At 42.9% G+C, this 13,075-nt stretch overlaps 1 protein-coding gene across 6 annotated transcripts in view; it reads right to left on the bottom strand.

The window, feature by feature from the left end:
- The window catches only part of PHF20 (PHD finger protein 20), a 133,333-nt gene that overhangs the window by 23,987 nt on the left and 96,271 nt on the right, over positions 1–13,075 (bottom strand). For 5 of the 6 annotated variants that reach the window (XM_030830718.2, XM_060284681.1, XM_060284682.1 and 2 more), the window contains 3 exons: positions 2,901–2,999; positions 2,090–2,254; positions 940–1,118 (listed from right to left, as the gene is read on the bottom strand). In XM_030830718.2, coding sequence (XP_030686578.1) covers positions 940–1,118; positions 2,090–2,254; positions 2,901–2,999 — 443 coding nt within the window. The remainder of the gene's footprint in view (positions 1–939; positions 1,119–2,089; positions 2,255–2,900; positions 3,000–13,075) is intronic. The other variant, XM_060284680.1, reaches the window with a different exon arrangement.

Raw genomic sequence — 13,075 nt, 5'->3', positions numbered from 1 at the left:
AGAGGCCAGCCATTCACATTTCTGAACTTAAAAGTGAAAATTATTCATTTTGAGCTTCCCAAACTACTGCTTTTATCTGTTACACATTTGGGGGTTCTGTGAAAAGAGTCTATTAGGGAAAGGGGTTGTGATGCTGAAAAAGTGATTTGAAAACCACTGACCTAATGCATACTAAAGGTCATAAATATGAGGAGCTATTTGAGACCATTCGTGTACCTTGAATTCTCAGAGATTGCCATGAAGGCTATTAAAAAAACCCAGAAACTCCCAGAAGAATTCTAACCAACATAAACATGACTTACTTAAAAAGCTCAGGTTCCCTGGAGTCAGCCAGGCAGCAGCCACCTCCACCAGAACTGTGATTAAGAGCAAGAGAAGGGCCAGAGGCAAGCAGGTGCTGGCCAGTGATGGTCTCCCCAAGCAGGCAGGGAGGCCCCCCAACAGGCACATCCCAGAAATGGAGACAACAAATACAAATGCCAAGAAAATGAAGAATAAGAAACAGACAAGTTACAAAACTGGCCTCCATCTCTTTAGGCCATAAAGAAACTTCACCTGAGAGAGAAGATATGGATGCACAGGAAGATCAAACTGCCCCTCCAGAGATTTGGGCCCCTACTGCTCAACTCCTCACTGTGTGACCACAGGCAAGGCCCTTCCCATTTGCGGGTCCACCTGGCCCAAGCAGAGCAGAAGAGGTTTAGACTCAGTGATCCCTCAAGTCCTCTCTCATTCTAGTCACAGGCTATTTATACCAGCCTGAGATGCAGAGGAAGCTGAGCCAGTAAACAAAGCTCAATTTGCTGCTGACAGTGCTGCCTGCCTGGGGCTTCTGACATGACGTTACTTTTGCTGGCCTCAGACTGTGTTCCCTCAAAATTCCCTCCAAGGACCAGTTTGTGCTCCTCTATACCTGTGTCTCCTGGAAGCTCCACCTACCTGAATCATGAAGTCATTTTCCTCCTGAACCTCACAGATGCAGCGGACCACTTCAAAATCGTAACGGTCCTCCCCATCAAGTTCCTCATCTGGGTTAGTGGTCACATCAACGTCTTGGCCATACTCCTCATCGCTCCAAAGAAAGCTCTCGGAGGAGGAGTCACTCAGATTATCTTCTTCTGAGAAGAAAGGGAAAACAACAGTCACTTTTTAAAATTATAGTTGTAAGATTTTTTAAAAACCCTAGATTGTCAAGAGTAGAAATGACCTTACAGAACTTCTCCTCTGTGAACTTTCACAGAGCTGGGAAACGCGAACTCCAATCTGTTCCTCAGGCCTGTCATCTACTAACAGCCCGAATGATATGTGCTGCCCGGCAGTGAACTGAACTCCATTTCCTCATTTTCCTGACAGTGAAGCCCAAGGTCAATGGCTGCTCAAGGTCACAGAGCTCACTGGCAGAGAAACTGCAACTCCACATGAGCCACACAGATCATCATCCCTAACGACTCAAACGTGTTCCCTGACCTCACCCCATCCAGCCGTGACCTGGCTTACAGCCCAGTCTGTATCCACAGCCACCTTTAAAACTCTGTAAACAGTGGGGAATGAGGAAGGGGCAGATTCCAGGGATAATCAGAACCAGAATCACTAGATCTTGGTACCTGATTAGTGGTTATTACAGCTAACCTTTACTGATCACTTATTCTATACCAGACACTGTTCTAAGTACTTTCCACATACTTATTAACTACTTTTAAACTCACAATCACCCTGTAAGTTGCTAAAGAAGGGAAAACTTCAAGGTTGACTCAGATTTCCCCGAGCAACCAGGTTAGATGCAGAGGCCACCAACAAGAAATGGAGGAACAGGAGGGGCAGGTGTGCAAGGAGTTGGGGGATAATGGATTCGGTTATAGACACACTGGCTTAGAAGTACCTAAGAGACATTCTACTAAGACCAAAGTTGGAGAGAAGGGAAGTTCTGGGAAGGTACAGCTAATGGCCTATTTATTTGATGTACTTCTTGTTTAAAAGACCTAACAGACTACTTGCAGAAGTCCTGAGAGTAGATTACAGTATCAACATAAATCCAGCCTTCTCAGACTGCCGTGCTGTACAAATGATCAAGCCAGCAGAGCCTCCTTACCGGACATTTTCACTTTCCCTTTGTAGTTTCCAGATTCTGAGCCATGGAGCTGTGGGCTCATATGGACCCCGGGCTTGTGTGAGGACCCACACCTGGTGACAGCAAATGCCTTGGGTGGAGAAGGTTCCTGGGAGGTATCACTGATCTCCTCACTGCAGGGGCATTCTGGAAGAACAAAATCAGGAAGAAATTAGCACCCTCAGACATCACTAGGGCATTCCAGAATCAACCCCATCCAACCAACAGCTCTGCTGTTCAAAGAGCTCAAATGCTCAGAAGCAATTCAGCTAGAACAGATTTAGGGATTAATACTTCTAGCTACCTCCAAAAACCTCAAAACAAAAAGCTTCTTCCTCACCATCACCCTTCTCCCCTTTTTCTGATAAGGTTGCTTTTCTAAGCCAGAAGATACTTTGAGAATAAAATGTGGAATCCCTTTAGCTCCCAAGACTGGAACACTGATTTTCTTAAAAATCAGCATTTTTGTTGGGGCTAGACACACGCTTTTCAAGAAATGAATCCTTTCTTGAAAGGCTTCAGAGATATGTGTGCAGACAAATACAGTCATTCACCTGCATATCCTCTCCTACAATGGCGCTTCCATCGTGACAGAGCACACCGGCCAACACAGCAAGAGGGAGGGCTTTCCAAATGCCAATGTGGCCTTGTAGCACCTGGGGTGAGCTGAGCCCACAAGCTCCATTAAAGGCCTGCTGGCCTTCCTCTCCTCAGAGGCCAAGACTGGGGAGAAGCAATCCCTCCCTACCTACAGTAAGGAAATCCAAGTGAAACGTCCCAGGGGAAAATTTACCAGGTTTGGTTTTCTTTTTCTTTTTCTTTTTCTTCTTTGGCTTCACCCTCACAAACTCTTTGAATTTCTTCTCTTTATTCTTCTCCTTGTCTTTTGCAGCTAGAATTAAATACAAGTGTAAGTACTGGCATTCTAACATTTTGTTTTCAATGCCGGGATGTTTATGCTTAAGTAAGTAAGCATGCACAATGTGAAGAACTAAAATGGTCAGTAGAACAGAGTTCCAGGTCTGGTTCTGCCTGGGAGGTCACCTTCCATCCTCCTCAGAGCTCTGCAGCCCCTTCTCTATCATCAAGTCTTTAGACCAGAGGCTGGCAAACTCTGGCCCACTGCCTGTTATTATAAATAAGTTTTATTGAAAATACACTATGCTCATTTGTTACATGTTGACCATGGCTGCTGCCACACTTCAGTGGCAGATTTGAGGAGTAAAGACAGAGACCTTATGGCCTTCAAAGCTGAAATATTTATTGTCTGGTCCTTTACAGAAAAAATGTGCCAACCCTACTTAGATCACTACTCCTGAACACTGGCTACATATTGCAATCACCAAGGGAGATTTTTAGAAAGTGAATGCCCGGGTTCCACCCACAAAGATTCTGATTTAACTGGCTTGAGGTGCAACCTGAACATCAGGATTTTGTTTGCTTGATTCTTCTTCTTCTTTTTTTAATAACTGAAGTACAATTCATATAATATAAAATTATCCACTTAAAAAGGAATAATTCACACCTTCCAAAAACCACAACTTCATTCTCTGCTACTTTTCACAGCAAAACTTCTTAAGTTATCAATACTCCCTGCCAAACTTCTCAATTCAGTTTTCCTAATTCCCCTCTAAAAAGCTTCCCACCTACCACTCAACTGAGACTGTAGTTTTCAAGTTAATAACAGCCTAACCATTGCAAAAATCCAGTTGTTTCTTCTGTCTTATCAAACATATCTGTAGCATTTCAAATAATTGACCATGCCTTACTTTTTAGATGTTAAGATATGTTTAAGCATACATATACCCTGTGACCTAGCCATTCCACTCCTAGATATTTACTCAAGAGAAAGGATAACTTATGTCCACACAGAGTCTTGTATATGAGTGCCCACGGCAGCTTTAGTTGTAATCTCCCAAAATGAAAATTGCCCAAACGTCCATCACCAGGTGAATGGACAAATAATTTGTGGTGTATCCATACAATGGAATACCTCCGACAATAAAAGTATAAACTGTTAATAATATGCAGCAACGTAAGTGAACCTCAAAATAAGTATGCTGAGTAAAAGGAGCCATATAAAATCTAATGCATACTGCATGATTCCATTTATATAAAATTCTAGAAAATGAAAACTAATCTATATAATAGAAAGCAGAATAGAGACTACCTGGGGATGAGAAAGGGGGGAGGAGTAGAAAGGAGGAATTAAAAAGGGGCATAAGGAAATTGCAGGAGGTAATGGATATGTTTACCATTTTATTATGGTAATGGCTGGGTATATATATATATCCCAAATCTCATCAAATTATACAATTTAAATATGTGCAGTCCACTGAACAACAATGAAGCTTCAATAAACCTGTAGGTAGGTAGGAAGGAAGGGAGGGAGGGAAAAAGAAAGCAATCCAATGGCATGTAGTACATTCACAATACGGTGCAGCCAGCTCTACCCCAGTTCCAAAACATTCCCATCACTCCGAAGTAAAACCACTTACCATTAAGCAGATTCTCCCCAACCCCTCAACCCTTGGCAACCACCAATCTGCATCTGTCTCTATGAATTTATCCATTCTGGACATTTCATATATATACAGTAAGTGACCTTTTGTGCCTGGCTTCTTTCACTTAGCGTAACGTTTTCAAGGGCATCAGTGTTTTTAAAAACACTCTCCAAGTGATTCTGATGTAGAATCAAGATGGATCACAAAGCAAGTGTGGGGTAGGATAAGCAGTCAGGTTCAACTGACTTTAACTGAGCACCTGTGTGCAAATATCACAATATCTCATTTAACCCTAACAACCACCTGTGTATATCATTCCAGTTTCACAGAGGAGGAAATTGAAGCTTGGTGAGGTGATGACACCTGCTTGAGATCATACAGACATTTAAAAACAGGTTCATCTAGCTCTCCAGCACCAAGTCAGCACTAGCTCCGAGGTCCCTCTCCCAAACAGGCATCCAGGAACTGTGCGAGAGGACGATGGGCTGCATCCCCCAGCTGGCAAGCCTGGTTCTACAGATAGAAGTTAATCTACTGGCTAAAGAACATAGGACTTAAGGGTCTCTAAGCTCCCTTCCTGTTAAAATACTCTGCAACTGGGAAACAAAGTTCAACAAACAAGAACTCTAGAAAAGACCTTAGTCTAATTTACAAAAGTACTCTTTCTAAGATTAAGAAACCAGAGCCCCCAAAAATAAGGTGACTAAGCCAAAGTCATGCAGTTGATAAACAAAACATGGTTAAATGCCTCCTAAATTTCATTCATAAAAGCTATCAACAATATTTACTTTTCCTCTGATCCCGGAAACAGTCTTCCTCAGGAATAGAAACAGAACAACTCATTTCTGCACATTCGCATGGCTACAACCACATTATCAGTCATGGTTTAAATTCGTTTATTTAACAAATATCTGAGCATCCACCATGTTCCAAACACCATTCTAGGGAGGAGGGGGGGTTAAGGCAATGAACAAAAAAAGACAAAAACCCTTGCCCTCACAGAACTACATTCTAGTGGGTGGGAGCAGAAAGCAAGTAAGTCATATAGTATTTTAGGAGGTGATTAGTGCTATGGAAAAAATAAAGCAGGGAAGGGGGATAGTAGGGATGAGGGAAGGGGAGATTTGCAATTTTAACAGTCTGTGGTCAGAGAATGCCTCGCTGAGAAAAGGACATCTGAGCAAAGACCTGAAAGGAGAGAACAAAACATGCAGAAATCTGGGAGAAGAGTCTTCCAGGCCAGGGACAGCAAATGCAAAGATTCTAAGGACAGGAAGGCCTTCACTGTTCAAGAAATAGGCACAGGGAACACTTCCTAACTCATTCTACATGGCCAGCATTACTCTAATACCAAAATAAGATAAAGACATTACAGAAAGGAAAACTACAGACCATTATCTCTCATGAACACAAATGCAAAAATATTAGCAAGCTGAATCCAACAATGTATAAAAAGAATTATATATCACAGCCAACTGGGATTCATTCCAGGTATATAAGGAAGGCGGGTTCAACATCTGATAATCAATTAATGTAATCCATCATATCAACAGGCTAAAAAAGAAAAATAATATATCAATTGATGTAGGGTATATGCCCAGTAGTGGGACTGCTGGGTCACATGGTAGTTCTATTTTTAGTTTTGTAAGGAACCTCCATACTGTTCTCCACAGTGGCTGTATCAATTTACATTCCCACCAACAGTGCAAAAGGGTTCCCTTTTCTCCACACCTTCTCCAGCATTTATTGTTTGTAGACTTCTTGATGATGGCCATTCTGAACGGTATGAGGTGATACCTCACTGTAGTTTTGATTTGCATTTCTCTAATAATTAGTTATGTTGAGCATCTTTCCATGTGCCTCTTGGCCATCTGTATGTCTTCTATGGTAAAATGTCTATTTAGGTCTTCTGTCCATTTTTTAATTGGGTTGTTTGTTTTTGGATATTGAGCTCCATGAGCTGTTTGTATATTTTGGAGATTAATCCTTTGTCCGTTGCTCCGTTTGCAAATATTTTCTTCCATTCTGAGGGTTGTCTTTTGTCTTGTTTATGGTTTCCTATGCTGTGCAAAAGCTTTTAAGTTTCATTAGGTTCCACTTGTTTATTTATTTATTTATTTTTCATTACTCTAGGAGGTGGGTCAAAAAAGATCTTGCTGTGGTTTATGTCAAAGAGTGTTTTTCCTATGTTTTCCTCTAAGAGTTTTATAGTGTCCAGCTTTACATTTAGGTCTTTAACCCATTTTGAGTTTATTTTTGTGTATGGTATTAAGGAGTGTTCTAATTTCATTCTTTTACATGTAGCTATACAGTTTTCCCAGCACCACTTATTGAAGAGGCTGTCTTTTCTCCATTATATATTCTTGCCTCCTTTGTCATAAATTAGGTGACCATATGTGCACGGGTTTATCTCTGGGCTTTCTATCCTGTACCATTGATCTATATTTCTGTTTTTGTGCCAGTACCATACTGTCTTGATTACTGTAGCTTTGTAGTATAGTTTGAAGTTGGGAAGCCTGAGTCCTCCAGCTCCGTTTTTCTTTCTCAAGATTGCTTTGGTTATTCCGGGTCTTTTGTGTTTCCATACAAATTGTAAATTTTGTTCTAATTCTGTGAAGAATGCCATTCGTTGGTAGTTTGACAGGGATTGCACTGAATCAGTAGATTGCTTTGGGTAGTATAGTCGTTTTCACAATATTGATTCTTCCAATCCAAGAACATGGTATATTTCTCCATCTGTTTATATGATCTTTGATTTCTTTCATCAGTGTTTTATAGTTTTCCAAGTACAAGTCTTTTGCCTCCTTAGGTAGGTTTATTCCTAGGTATTTTTATCTTTTTTGTTGCAATGGTAAATGGGACTGTTTCCTTAATTTTTCTTTCAGATTTTTCGTTGTTAGTGTATAGGAATGCAAGAGATTTCTGTGCATTAATTTTGTATCCTGAAACCTTTCCAAATTCACTGATTAGTCCTAGTAGTTTTCTGGTGGCATCTTTAGGATTTTCTATGTATAGTATCAATTGATGCAAAAAAAAAAGCATTTGACAATATCTAACACTCACTCATGATAAAAATTCTCAGAAAGCTAGGAACAGAGGAAAACTTCCTCAACTTCATAAAGGACATCTACAGAAAACCTACAACTAACTTCATAGTTAATGGTGAGAACTGGATGCTTTCTCTTAAGATCAGGAACAAGGCAAGGATGTACCCTCTCAATACTTCTTTTCAACATGGTACTAGACATCCTATCTAGTACAATAAGACAAGAAAAGGAAATAAAATATAAATTGGAACAGAAGAAATGAAACTTTATGCTTTACAAGGAAATTGGCCTTTACTATGAGTAACTTCACTGGAAGGATTTGAGCAAATGTTTGATGGGATTTGATGTACCTTCACCCACACACATATAGAAACAATTGCCCAATCCAGTTTTTGATTTGTAAACTCAGGTTTTAATGACCTTCAAACTAAAGTAACTGTCTCCATTAGCTTACTGAAATGTTAACAGCATTAACCCAATCACTAGCAGAACTGGTTGAAGAGATACCACCTAGGTTCTGGATCCCTGAGACAGAAAGGTCCAGATGCAGGATATAAATTGCCAAATGCCAGGGCATACCCAGTTATCACCTAGTATGGTAGTTCCTTTGGGCTTCTCCAACAACAATCTTTTTTGCATTTCACATTTTATAAAACAGCATCACAACCTTTAGGGAACCCAACAGGAAGTTAAGAAAAGGATGGTGAAGTTCATTCCATACAAATATTCCTGAAGACCCTACATTATTCAAACTCACATAATTCATGACTAATATTTCCAGAAAATAAAGGTATAATGAACACACTTTCATTGGCCTTCCAGCTTTGAAATCATGTGGTTGATGAATTTTGTCAATTTGGTAGGATCTGTATTAATTCAAATTTTATACATAAGGCTTTTTATATCACACAACTTCAAGCTGATCGACTTCAATTTTGCATAAAATACATCTATCTATACCTTAACATGATTACCACTTTACAGAGGAGGAAGTGAAACTCAGAGAAGCTGCAAGACCATAAATTGGTGTATAGAAAAGATGAACTCAGACCTATGGGTCTGAGGACTTGGGCCATGTTGTGGGCCCTGTGCACTGTCCCTGATACAGGAAATGAGCACAGGGCATGGATCTGCTCTACAGTTCAACACCACCACCACCCTTTCCCCGGCTGTGCAGATTTTGCTGGGTGTAGCCAAAATTGTGGATATCTCCCAGCATCTCTTCTACCCCTCCTTCACTGTGCAGCACCTAAGGGATTTGGACAGGACTGACTTCACACTCATTTAAACTTATAAGAGTAATGCCATGCCCCTTGTCACAGTCATAGGCTTAGACAATCTGAGCCTGGGGCAACTGGTTCATAAGGCAGGGACAGGAATAGAGTAATCCAACCCGAACTCGGGACTCTGGTCCAAAGTTTATTAAAATCTTACTTTCTTGTTAGATTTGAATGAAGCAGCATGGAGTCTTAAATGATACTGGCTTCCATCCTCTGACCACAAGGGTTTAACCTGAAAACAGCACTGAGAGGTGAGACGATAAGACAACCAACAGGCCTGGAGCAGTACACCTCCCATGGACTTCCCTATTACGTGAACTAACACATCCCCTTTATTGTGGAATCAGATTGAATTGGGTCTCCCGTTACTTGTAACTAAAAGCATCCCAAGTGCTGCAGCTAGTCAGAAATATGGTCATATTAAGCTTTAAAGAGTCCACTCCTGAGGCTTCAATTAGAGGAGTAAGCACTGAGGATAAAAAGAAGAGATATTCTAGGAAATTGTTCTACAGAAACCTGTGTTCTCTGAACACAGAGGGAAGAGAGAAAGCATTCATAGGCTCACCTGGCTTCTGGCTGAAGACTGTAAAGTCACATGTGGCCGTAGGTGACACAGCTCATAGGGAGAACTGCCCAGCAGGGACTAAGCTAACCCAGGTGAGTCCCTGAGGAACAGGGGCAGACAAGGTGACAACAGGCAGAACTCACTCACTCGTTCGGACTACCCATGTGCACAGAAGTCTCCTACAGGGAGGCACTCCTATTGCCCACTTCAAGGCCCAGGGCCCAGGGCCAGGGCATCCTCCCATGGAATCCTAAAAGACAGCAGAGCCTAAAAGTGAGAGTACGTGTTCTGCAACTAGATTCAAATTGTGGCTCCACTACATGCTAGATGTGTCTATACTGGTTCAAGTTAATCCACTTCATCAGCATCTCAGTTTCTAATCCATAAAGTCATCACAATAGTACCTGCTTCATAGGGTTTTTTTTTGAGGATTACACAAGACAATACAAGTAAAGAACTTGGAACAGTGCCCGGCACAAAATTAGCTGTTGTTATCTCGCCTGCGATACTCTCTCCCTGGAAGGTGGTACTCGTCTGTGGTCAGCTCTCTCTCTGAACAGCTTGACCAATTGTTCCATGACCCACAGAACAGACACTTGGCTACAGAGCTTCTTCTTGAATGCCCAGACTTGGCTGGACAAAGAGCAACTTCCTGTCAGGGCTCTGGATCAGAGAGCAGCTTGTCGCCTGAGGAGGGCGAAGCTTTTCCAGATGGCCACTCGTCCTCTCCTCAGGCTGCAGGTGCCCATCAGGAGAAATACCAGAGCCCTTCTTGCTCCCTCTATACAGTCTGCTCTCTATTTCTCCCTCGGATCACTATGTTATGATAGCAGAAGGACATCAGACTGCTGCTTCCAGGAGGGAAGAGGAAAAAAATGACATCACCCTCCCCTATGGGAGAACTGCTTGTACACCACAGAGCACTGCCACATGCCAGGGACAAGCAGTGACCAGAGTCTGTTCTGACCTGTACAAGGGGAGGGCAACTCAAGGGCAGAGCAGGCGTGGGTATGCTCTTGGAGGGATTTTCACCACCTATCAGAGGAAATGGTCTCATGGCCTAACACCATCATTTCACTTTGTGTTTCTTTTTTTTTTTTAATATTTATTTATTTATTTGGTTGCACCGAGTCTTACTTGCAGCTCTCGGGCTCCTCAGCTGCAGCATGTGGGCTCCTTAGTTATGGCAGGTGGGCTCCTCAGTTGCAGCTCGCCAGCTCCTTAGTTGCGGCGTGTGGGCTCCTTAGTTGTGGCATGCATATGGGATCTAGTTCCCTGACCAGGGATTGAACCCGGGCCCCCTGCACTGGGAGCGTGGAGTCTTAACCACTGCACCACCAAGGAAGTCCCTCACCTTGTCTATCTTTCCAGCCTCATCTCCAATTAGTCCCCCACCATGGATCCCACACAGACACTGGCCCAAAGGGGCCCTCCAATAAACCCCTCCCTCAAGCCCTGCCTTTTTCTACCTTGGCTCATATGGCAGAGACTGCCATGCAGTCTCCAATACCCACTTCTCCCAAAGGGAAAAAAGTACACTTTCCAGCTTCCCCTGAGTGAGGTGTGGCCACGTACAGATGTTCTGGCACATGGGATATGAACAGAAGTGATGTGTGGCACTTCCGGGTTGTGCCCTTAAAGGAAAAAGGCATGCCTCGCCTTTCCCTTCGCAGCTGCAGAAAGACAGGCAAGGTGGTGAGCGATCTGGGTCCACACAGAGAGAGCAACACCTTGGGCTGGTGGGGCACTCAGGAGGAAGCTGGCCCTGGACACCTGGACACCTGCTCAGAGCCACAGCAGAGCCACTGTGGAGAGCCTGCAGTTTGACCAAAGACAGAAATAACCCTTTGTCTTAAGCCAGCTTCTTTGGTATTCTCTTTAAGGCACCATAATCTATATCCTAATTAAGCTCCTATTTCTCCCTTCCCTTTAAGGGGAGAGGGCACGGTTCTGTGAGAAGGCCAGTCTAGAACCACAAGAAAAGATACAAAGAACTGTCCACTCTGGTGTTCCAAGGCTCCTTTCGGCCTAAAGCCAAGGTTTACCCAGAGTGAGAATACGAATGAAATGGATGTAACAATAGGTAATGAGCACAGGTGAGCCTCCCTTTGATCCTCAAATATTCTTTCTGCAGCAAACCTCTACTCAGGACTGGACTCACCTATGCAGAATCAAACACAAGCACCAAGGAAGCCTAAGCTCACCCCTGGAAGAGAATTTACTAAATGGATTCTGGTATTCTATGAAACCTCATTTGGAAAAGCAAATCTAAACTGACCTTCCAAATTAACTTATGGGACTAAAGGCCTGGCTGAGCGAAAAGGAAACATCTGCAGGCCAGAGTCAGAAGGGGTACCTTAGGGACAGACAACCATGACAATCTGTTCCTCTCAATGCCTCTGAACTTTGTTCTGCTTGTTCCCAGCATAGGGATCCCTTTCCTATTCCCCTGCCTTCTGGTTCACCCCGTACCTACCCTCACACTTTAAGGCCTAACTCAAATGTCACCTCCTCCTCTCGACATCCCAGCCCCTGCTCTTCAGGCAAAATCTGAATGTGTTTCCACAACATTTCACACGTTCTTTACATAGAACTTAGTAGTCCTCACTGTAACTGTTTATGTGCTTTTCTTCCCTCATGAAAGAGCCCTGCCTCATTCATACCTAGTCCTACATCATGATTTTGGAAAGGAGTAAATCAGATCTGTGAAGAGCTCAGATCACAAGTGAACAGGAGCAGAATTGCTACTAAGATAGAGTCTGTGGACTTCAGACCAGAACTGCTTCTCCTGCCTAACTTTACCAGCAGGAAAATGGTTGGGGAGGATAGACCAAAAAATAAATCTCTGCAGAGCGTTTTCTGGTCCTGCTGGACCAGAAGCCCCAGAAATCTCCATCTGAGAAATCTATTAGAACCCAAGTTCCCATAATCAGAGTACTTGGCATAAAGGGAGCACTTCTTTACAGTAATTGTCCCCAAATAACTGTCCCCAATTACAGTACAGTAATTGTGCTGTCCCAAGCAGCACACATTCTGTAATATTTTGATTTTCACTTAAGCACAGCGTCAAGTTCACACTGCCTGTGAACTAGGACACAAGCTGCCTGGTGTCAGAGTCTCACCTTGAAACATCTCCCCACTTGAACTCCCCCCACTGTCTGAAATTCCACCCCTAAAGATAAGAGCTTTCTTAGAAGCTGAGGTGAAAACTAGATGTGCTGAGAGAACAGATGATCTGTTTAGCTGGTTTTATTCTTTCAAATCTTAAGAAATTTAGTCATCAGGTTAGTCAAGTACCCAGCAAATCCATGAGGAAACGGGAGACTCTGATGAGAAAAAAGTGAGGGCAATGCCTGGAACAGGGGGTGCCTTCTGGAGGGCTGCGGCCTATGGAGTATGCTGAATGTGCCTCTGTGTTTGCTCTCATTGATATCCAGCGACGTGATGAAGGCTGAACATGTCGACTGACCCCAGTTCACAGATGGTGAGAACTGAGGCTCCTGCTGGTGAGTGGCAGAGGCAGGACGAGTGGCCAGGTTTTTAATTTCCCAGCTAGAGCACAGCAAGATGAA

The sequence above is a fragment of the Globicephala melas genome, chromosome 15, assembly GCF_963455315.2.
Source record: "Globicephala melas chromosome 15, mGloMel1.2, whole genome shotgun sequence".
Lineage (NCBI taxonomy): Eukaryota > Metazoa > Chordata > Mammalia > Artiodactyla > Delphinidae > Globicephala > Globicephala melas.
The sequence above is the reverse complement of the archived record's forward strand: the minus strand, read 5'-3'. Positions and strand labels throughout refer to the sequence as shown.